Source organism: Arachis duranensis, chromosome 8 (assembly GCF_000817695.3).
Source record: "Arachis duranensis cultivar V14167 chromosome 8, aradu.V14167.gnm2.J7QH, whole genome shotgun sequence".
In the NCBI taxonomy this organism is placed as follows: Eukaryota; Viridiplantae; Streptophyta; class Magnoliopsida; order Fabales; family Fabaceae; genus Arachis; species Arachis duranensis.
This window is the reverse complement of record NC_029779.3, coordinates 10,629,456-10,638,972: the sequence shown is the minus strand read 5'-3', so window position 1 is coordinate 10,638,972 and position 9,517 is coordinate 10,629,456. Positions and strand designations below refer to the sequence as shown.

The window sequence follows — 9,517 nt, the reverse complement described above, 5'->3', positions numbered from 1 at the left end:
GTGAGCAGCGACGTCGTCAAGGGACTGAGGGCGGTACTTCTCGACCCACGGAGTGGCCTTGCCGTTACCGGAGTTGTTCCCGGCGACGAAGACCCTCTTACCCTTGTCGGTACTTGAAGGGAAAAGGGTTTCGTTGCCGTCGATTTCCATGGGAGAGATAGTCTCCGCCATCGATGCGTTGCTACACTAAACTCTGCGTTGATGGTAAATCCGAGTTAGGTCGTTGATACTGAAGATTGAAGAACATCAAATTGGCACTCAGTGGTAAATGGTGAATGGTTATGCCTATTGTATAATTGGCGCCAAACCACAGATTCCAGCGGGTCCACACTTCACACTTCGAAAAAAACCAAAGACCCAAATAAAGAAAAAATAAATGGGCCTAGTGGTTAGTCCAATAATTAAAAGAGTTATCTGTCAGAACGTTCAAAAAAAAATAACCTAGAAGATAGCAGTAAGCAAGCGAGCAATAACAAACAATTAGTCCGCGACTCGGCGACACCGTTCTACCTTAACAAATTATCAAATTTTAAGAGATCACCATGTAAGACCAAAAAAAAAAAAAAGAGATCACCATGTCAAAAGTTGGAACTTGATTCAATACTCCTAAAAGGTTTGGAGTATTAAAAATCTTCTTAAAAAGTTAAACAAAAGTTAACGTATTTAAAATTTTAGTACTCCTTAATTAATAAGAGAGAGAAAAATTATTATTTAATTACTAAGAAAAGAAAAAAGAATTAACATTAAATTCTATTTGGATTAAATTTTTTGTTTTAGTTTAAATTTATTTTATTTTAGATTGATATTAAATTATTATAAAATTATGATAAAAATAAAAAATTTAAAAGAATTAAAAAGATATAATACTCTTATTATTTTAAATTTTTTTTATTTAAACAAACATATTCATATTATTTTAAAATTAATACGAATAAATTTATTTAAAATTTTTAAATTTTAAATAAATATATTCATCTTATTTTAAATAAATATTCTGGTATTATTTTTTTAAAGCGATTAAACATGATTTTAAATATCTCAACAAAAGAGATAGATATATATAATCTTTCAAATTAATAATATTAGAGTGTATATATAAGTACATAATATCTGAAAAGATTAATAAATCTTACCTAGAAAATTTAGTTAGAGATATTTTTTATTTAAAATAATAAAAATAATACGAATACGTTTATTTTTGTTAAATTAAATTATTAATTTAAATTATATCTATCTAAATTTTAAATAAAAATATTTAAAAATTTAAAATTCAAATATGTGAATAAGATTAGATTAATAATAAAAAAATAAAAATATACGAATACTATTCAAATTGTATAGAAATAGGAATAAGTTTGTCGGTAAACAAATTTATTATTTTCAATGAACAAAAGAAGATAATATATTAAATAAACTTTATGAAATAAATTATAATTTTAAATAAATAATTAAAATTTTTTTAAAGCGGTTAAACATGGTTTTTTAAATATCTCAACAAAAGAGATAGATACATGTAATCTTTCAAATTAATAATATTAGAGTGTATATATAAGTACATAATAATTAATAAATCTTACCTAGAAAATATAGTTAGAGATATTTTTTGCTTAAAATAATAAAAATAATACGAATACATTTATTTTTATTAAATTAAATTATTAATTTAAATTATATCTATCTAAATTTTAAAATTCAAATATGTGAATAAGATTACATTAATAATAAAAAAAATAAAAATATACGAATACGATTCAAATTGTACAGAAATAGGAATAAGTTTGTCGGTGAACAAATTCATTATTTTCAATGATCAAAAGAAGATAGTATATTAAATAAACTTTATGAAATAAATTATAATTTTAAATAAATAATTAAAATAAATAAAATATAAAATTATTAATTAATTAGATTTTATTAACTAATTAAATAACTTATATATTAATAGAGCATATTAAATTTCTTATAATAATTATAATTATCATTTATTAAAAATATATTTTATAAGTCGTAATTAATATGTTTGTAGTTTTTCAAAAAAAAATATTAATTATTTATTGATTTCATCAGTATGCATTAAATGTTAACCTAAATCAACGTAAAGTAAATTGAATTTTAAATTTTAATAGTGTTTTTTTTGTTAAAATTATATGGAGTTTTAAAACTCCAAACATTAAGGGAGTATTGTAACAATCACCTCAAAAGTCTATACGATATTGTCTCCTCAAGTTCTAATCTTTCCGCTATCAAGAACCATCGTATGAGAGGCAGCTTTGAAAGAGGGGGGTTCACTCCGGTAGTCCGATTCCCATGAGCCAACTAGAAATACCAAAAATATAAGAAAAGAAAGTTCGGAACAAGAGTTTACAAGAGACACATCCTTGATGCCCAGAGAAAAAAATTGGATGATAGAAGATGTTGAAGTTCTAGAACAGATAAGCATGACGAAGAAATTGTTTTGTGAGGCTGTTAGGGAGGTTAGATTCCTATAGAGATGGAAGAAGATGACTCATTTTTCTCCTCTCAGGAAGATTCTGACAAGTCAGATAAAGAAGGTGGAAAAGAGAAGTAGCGAGTCGACGAAAAAGAAAGAGAGGTGAAAAGCCAGCAGCCAGAAATCACAGAGAAAGTTGGAGGTATCTATACTTTCATTTTAAATGAAGAACCTCTGCAACCCGTGGTGGGAGATGCTCATCGTGAAACTGATGGGTCGTCGAATATCCTTGTCAACTCTGACTAGAAGACTGGAGGCAATGTGGAGCAGACAAGGTAGCATAGAAGTGATCGATTTAGGCAATAATTTTTTCATTGTCAAATTCTATTCTAAAGAGAACCTGGATTTTGCGTTGACTGGAGGGCCATGGAAAATCATGGCCACTATCTCTCTATAAGATTTTGGAAGCCCGACTTTAATTCGGAGAAGGCGGAGATAGATAAGATTGCGGCGTGTGTGAGACTTCCCAGTTTAGCAATCGAGTATTATGAGGAACAGATGCTTAGACAAATCGGGAACATCATCGGCAGAACCCTTAGAGTAGACACCTACACGGTAGAGAAATGCAGAGACAAATTTGTGCGACTTTGTGTCGAGTTGGACCTCATTGAACTACTTGTAGCTCAATATGCCATCAATGAAGTCCGTTACTTAGTGGAGTACGAAGGAATTCATAACATATGCTTTGCATGCAGGATGGTCGAACATAAGAAGCAAAGATGCCCGAAAAAGGTTCAAAATAAGCCTCCTGGAAGCACTGAACAGCAACATGCAAGGATGAATCAAGAAGGTGAAAGGATGAAAAACCAACAAAGCAGGGAAGAAGACAGGGGTAAGAAGGGAAAGGGCAAAGAAGTCCAGGAGGAACAAAGAGAAGCCTTTGGACTATGGATAATTGTCCAAAAAACTACACGCGGCAGGAAAACGGTAAAAGAAGGTGTAGGTACAGTTAGTGGAGTGGATGGAGAGACAAGCAAAAATGGAAAGAAAGTGGTTAGTGGTATGAAGTTCGTTATTCTGAATGATGAGGAGGCTACGAATGCCAATGATGGTGCAATGGGACCACAGGAGCAAAATATGGAAAGAATTTCTATAGGAGTGAAACAACCAAAAAAGATACTACCCAAGTCCCTAATAGTTCAAAAAATAGCAATGCCTTGCAAAATGACCCAACACTATCTGAAGCCCAAAAATCACAGCCTAACATAAACCAAAATAGACCCCAACAAGTAGAGAAAAGTCCAAACCAGAACCAAAAACTTGCAAACGAGACACCTGTCTCCGCACTACCTCAGCCCCAAAAATCGCAACCCAACCTAGGTCAAGATAGACTAACACTGAACAAAAACCTTGGCCAAGAAACTCATGTCTCTAAGACATCAAAGACCCATCCTAACAAGAACAATACAAGCAACATATGTGCACAAGTCAGTAACCCCCAAAGTAATCCCAACACATTTGAGCACAACCTGGAGTTAGATATGGAAGACTCTTTTATTCCAGAAACAGTTAACACAAATGAAGAGATAGAGTATAATCAAGAGCCAGAGCTTCCAAACCTCAATTCCATCAATACAGAGTTGATGGTTGTAGTAGCGAAGAGGGTGGAGGAGCAACTATAATAAAATAAGTGTGTGGCTTTCCAATCTCAATCAGCTGGAGTTGGAAAACAAGCTAACCAAAACTCTCAAGAGGAGCCTCAAATGGATGTGGATGATGCCCAAAATGGGCAGAGAGATGAAAAATTCTGTGATGAGGAAGATCAGGTTACCGTTATATTTCTATATATGATGATTCTGACTTGGAATTGCAGGGGAGCCGCCAGTGTGGCTTTTGGTCGCTCTCTAAAAGAACTGGTAAGAATTCATAATCCAAACCTTGTAATCTTGCTAGAAACAAGATGCAGTGGGGATAATGCGAAAAATGTCAATAGTAAATTGGGTTTTCCTTTTTATCATATTGAGGAGGCATGTGGTTTCAGTGGAGGCATTTGGATCCTTTGGAGGGATTCAGACCTTGCTATAAATTTTTTAGTCTCGAAGACACAATATGTTCACATGAGAATTCAAGAAGGTAACCAGGCAAGCTGGATCTTTACGGTAATCTATGCTAACCCTCAAGAAAGGGTTTGAAAGCAAACCTGGAGATTTGCGCAATATTGCTACTAATATGGGAGAAGAGTGGTTGCTGGCTGGTGATTTTAATGAAATAACCATCCTTTGGAAAAGAAAGGAGGAGGTCGTTCTGATGCTCGTGCCTGTAGAAGATTTAGAAACTGGATCAATAACTGCTCACTGATGGACCTGGAATTTTGTGGCTCTAAATTTACCTGGAGGGGACCTAAGTGGGAAGGCTTAGAAAGAGTCTTCAAAAGGCTAGACAGAGCTTTATCAAATGCGTCGTGACAAATCAGGTTTCATGAAGCCAGAGTTGATGTGCTAACCCACACCAACTCTGACCACCATCCTTTGCTTATCTCCTTGAGACCTTAAAATCAACACCTCATAGACAAGCCTTTCAGGATTGAAGCCATGTGGAGCCTCCATCCGGAGTATAAAAAAGTCATCAAAGAGAGTTGGAAAGGAAGTGTTAATCTCGGATGCGCTCTAACTCACCTTTCTAGTCATCTGAAGAGTTGGAATAAGGAGACATTTGGCCATGTGAATAAACAAAAGAGAAGACTTTTGAATAGGATTGGGGGTATCCAGCAAGCACCGTCTTATAGACGCAACCCTTATCTTGACAACCTGGAGAAAGAATTAAGAGAGGAATTGGAAGCTGTCCTAGGTAGATAGGAGGTGTTCTGGATGCAAAAAAGTTAGGGAGAATCGGATTGTGGACGGGGACCGTAATAAAAAATACTTCCATACTAAAACAATCATAAGAAGAAAAAGGAACAAGATCATCAAATTGAGATCACAGGATGGTATATGGATAGTGTTCATACCCTGGGTCGAGCTGTCCGACCCGGGATGTTCTACAGGCAAAGCGACCGACCTCTTCAGGTCAGGACAACCCGACCTCTTCTCAAAGAGCTCGGCCAAGTCACAGGAAAGCCCAAACAAAGGGCCCAAATAGAGGAACACACCCCAAATCCTAAGGCGACCCAAGCCTACAGGGATAAAGGCGGTTCCCTTAAAAGATAACCTCACTTAAAGATAAAAATAAGATAAGATAACTAACTTATCTTATTCACATGAGGCCACATCTCACCATTATAAATACACTGGAGCACCCAGGTATAACTGATACACTGATTCTACTCAATACCTGCTTAATGCCCTTGCTAACTTAAGCATCGGAGTCCCTTGCAGGTACCCCCCACCCTCTGGGGACGAAGGATCAGCACCACCACCAAGTCTAACAAGTCGGACACACCAGCTCCGGCCGCCATACACCTGCCAGACACGTCGGCTCCGACTAATACAGAAGATCTCATCCAAGATCGACCTACAGTTTCAGGTAACGCTCGGAACATTGGCGCCGTTGCCGGGGAACCTGGAAGTCATCCCATTAACATGGCGGATGACCATGACAACGACCATGATTCAGGTTTGGAAGACAGAACGCCGCATAAAAACGCGGACACAATACTCAAAGATACTCCAGAAACCAACGGAGACAAAAATTCATCAAATCTAGGAGTAATAGGAGCACTTCAAAATCGATTGGAGCAACTTGAGAAAGAAGCCCAACATCAACGTGAAAAAGAAGAAGATCTACGCCGGGAAATAAGGCGACGCCGAGAATTAGAAGATAAGCAGCTGATCTCAAAACTAAAGCCACGCGACCATCCACGGAGGATAGTTCTCAAAAAGATCAAGATCCATTTACTAGAGAAATTATGAAAACCAAAATTCCAAAGGATTTCAAGCTTCCGAATATGGCTCCATATGACGGTACCTCCGACCCCAACCATCATCTCAGCAACTTCAGAAGTAGAATGTACCTCACCGATGCTTCAGATGCAGTTCGTTGCAAAGCCTTTCCAACAACCCTCACCAAGACAGCCATTAAATGGTTCGACAACCTACCTCCAAAATCCATCTCGAGTTTCGACGACCTGGCCAAGAAGTTCCTGGCCCGATTCTCCATACAAAAGGATAAAGCCAAACACGTGCCTAGCCTACTAGGGATCAAGCAAGGAAATCGAGAAAGTCTTCGCAACTACATGGAGAGATTCAACAAAACATGCATGGACATACAAAATCTGCCAACAGAAGCTGCCATCATGGGCCTTATAAATGGCCTGCGAGAAGGACCATTTAGTCAATCTATATCAAAAAGATACCCGACATCCCTAGATGAAGTACAAGAGCAAGCGCAGAAGTACATTAACATGGAGGAAAATTCTCGACTTGGCGAAGCCTCAAGGTCCGGTTCTGCCAACCAAGATAAAGAATCCAAGAAAAAGGAAGATCGCTCCGGAGAGAAAATCAAGAAATATCACAACTACACCCCTCTTAGGGTATCCTTGGTAGACGTTTACAAAGAAGTCTGCCATACGGAAAAAATCCCCCAGCTCGGCCACTTAAAGGCAAAAGAGGAGGGGGAAATCGGAATGAGTACTGTGAATATCACCGACTTCGAGGACATTCCACCAACAAATGTTTCGACTTGAAAAATGTCATAGAAAGATTAGTTCGAGAAGGAAAGTTAGATCGGTTCTTGGCCAACCGGGACGAAGAACCAAGGAAAAGAAGGAGGGATGAAGACGTCGGACGATCTGAACGATCGCCTCGCACACCAGAAAGACATGTCCACGTGATACACGGCGGATTTGCTGGGGGAGGAATCTCCAAATCATCCCGCAAACGACACCTCAAAGAGGTATACCATGTCGAAGGACAGAAGGAGACACCAGACATCCCGGCAATCACGTTTACTAAAGAAGATGCATCCGGAGTTATCTCAGGACATGACGACCCCATGGTCATCACGATCATATTGGCAAACGCTAACCTCCACCGCACACTAATCGATCAGGGAAGCTCTGCCGACATCTTATTTAAAACTGCCTTTGACAAACTCGGTCTAGAAGAAAAAGAGCTAAGAGCATACCCAAACAGTCTGTTCGGATTGGGAGATGTCCCTGTTCAACCACTGGGATACGTATCGCTGCATACAACCTTCGAAAAGGGGAACCAATCCAGAACACTCAAGATAGACTACATCGTGGTCAACGTAAGTTCAGCTTACAATGCCTTAATAGGTCGGACAACGTTAAATCAACTCGGTGCAATAGTTTCAACTCCACATCTATGTATGAAGCTCCCAACTGCGGAAGGAATAGCTACGATAAAGGCAGATCAAAAGATGGCACGTCGCTGTTATAACGAAAGCCTAAACCTCCGAGGTAAAGGAGGAGAGTTCCACACGATCGAGCTCGGTGGAGTTCATAGACGAGAAGAACTCCGACCACAACCCGAAGGAGAAGTAGAAAGAATCCAGATCAGAGATACCTCGGATAAAACAACTAATATTGGCACGATCCTAAAAGGAGACATAAAGGAATCACTAATACGGTTTCTACGAGACAATGTTGATCTCTTTGCATGAAAAGCCGCCGACATGCCAGGTATTGATCCCGAACTAATGAGCTACAAATTGGCAGTCTATCCGGGATCCCGACCGGTACAACAAAGATGGAGAAAACTTGGACCAGAACGAATTCAGGCTGTAGAAGAACAAGTACAAGCACTACTTGAGGCCGGGTTCATAAGGGAAGTCAAATATCCACTATGGCTAGCAAACCAACCAGATACCAATGTATCCACCAGACCAAGAAAAAACCTCATTTCTTACACCTAAGGCAAATTATTGTTACATTGTGATGCCTTTCGGCCTGAAAAACGCAGGAGCCACTTATCAAAGACTAATGAATAAAGTCTTCTCAGATCACATCGGAAAAATCATGGAGGTCTACGTGGATGATATGTTGATAAAGACACAAAGCGAAGAGACATTGCTAACCGATTTGATTCAAGTATTCGATACCATAAGGAAACATGGCATGCGACTCAATCCGGCTAAATGCACCTTCGCAGTAGAAGCAGGTAAATTTTTAGGATTTATGCTCACACAAAGGGGAATCGAGGCAAATCCAGATAAATGTCAGGCCATACTCAACATGAAGAGCCCAACCTGCGTCAAAGAGGTACAACAGCTCAATGGAAGGTTGGCAGCCTTGTCCAGATTCCTAGTAGGATCAGCAATAAGATCCCTCCCTTTCTATGCTACCATAAAGAAAGGAAAGAACTTCGAATGGACAGCGGAATGTGAACAAGCCTTCAAAGACTTCAAAAGATACTTAGGGCAACCACCTATCCTATCTTGACCACAAGAGGGAGAATCGCTCATACTATACCTTGCAGTAGGAAGTCGGGTAATAGCCTCAGCGCTGATTCGAGAAGACGAAAAAGGACAGCAACCCGTCTACTTCATTAGTAAAGCACTACAGGGATCCGAGTTGAACTACCAAAAAATAGAAAAGTTTGCCTACGCTCTGATCCTCACATCCCGGTGACTTCGCCCATATTTCCAAGCGCATACCATTAAAGTCCGAACCAACCAACCCATAAAAGGGATATTGCAGAAAACAGATCTAGCAGGAAGAATCCTACAATGGGCAATCGAGTTGTCTGAATTCGACCTCCAATACGAGGCACGTACAGCAATCAAATTGCAGCACCTGGCCGACTTCATCGCGGAATTTACAGATATCCCGGAAATCCCCATAGAATGGAACATGTGGATGGATCCTCGAATAAAACAGGAAGCGGTGCGGGTGTGATAATTGAAAGCAATCAAGGAACTCAACTTGAACTCTCCCTTAAATTCGGATTCCCGGCCTCAAACAACCAGGTAGAATACGAAGCACTACTAGCTGGTCTGAAGCTGGCTAGGGAGGTTCGAGCTCGGAAACTCAACATCTACAGTGACTCACAAGTCATCACCTCACAAATAACGGGAAGCTACCAAGCCAAAGATCCGACTATGAAAAAATATTTGGATAAAACCAAAGAA

At 38.7% G+C, this 9,517-nt stretch overlaps 2 protein-coding genes across 2 annotated transcripts in view; one reads left to right on the top strand and one right to left on the bottom strand.

The window, feature by feature from the left end:
• The window catches only part of LOC107460713 (replication factor C subunit 3), a gene marked incomplete in the record, with an annotated part of 3,968 nt that extends 3,676 nt beyond the window's left edge, over positions 1-292 (bottom strand). Inside the window, 1 exon segment of the mRNA XM_016079101.3 lies at positions 1-292. Coding sequence (XP_015934587.1) covers positions 1-171 — 171 coding nt within the window.
• A 2,565-nt stretch (positions 293-2,857) lies between these two features.
• LOC107460681 (uncharacterized) lies at positions 2,858-4,113 on the top strand. Its single transcript, XM_016079065.1, has 2 exons — positions 2,858-3,589; positions 3,691-4,113. The coding sequence occupies exons 1-2, from the start codon at positions 2,858-2,860 to the stop codon at positions 4,111-4,113; spliced, it is 1,155 nt and encodes a 384-aa protein (XP_015934551.1).
• Positions 4,114-9,517: the final 5,404 nt, after the last annotated feature.

What these genes read in the sequence shown, in the direction of transcription:
- LOC107460681 (XM_016079065.1), top strand. Translation starts at nt 2,858, where the DNA reads ATGGAAAATCATGGCCACTATCTCTCTATAAGATTTTGGAAGCCCGAC. An exon ending in TGGAAAGAATTTCTATAGGA is followed by an intron (nt 3,590 to 3,690) that starts GTGAAACAACCA and finishes CAAAAATCACAG; the next exon opens with CCTAACATAAACCAAAATAG.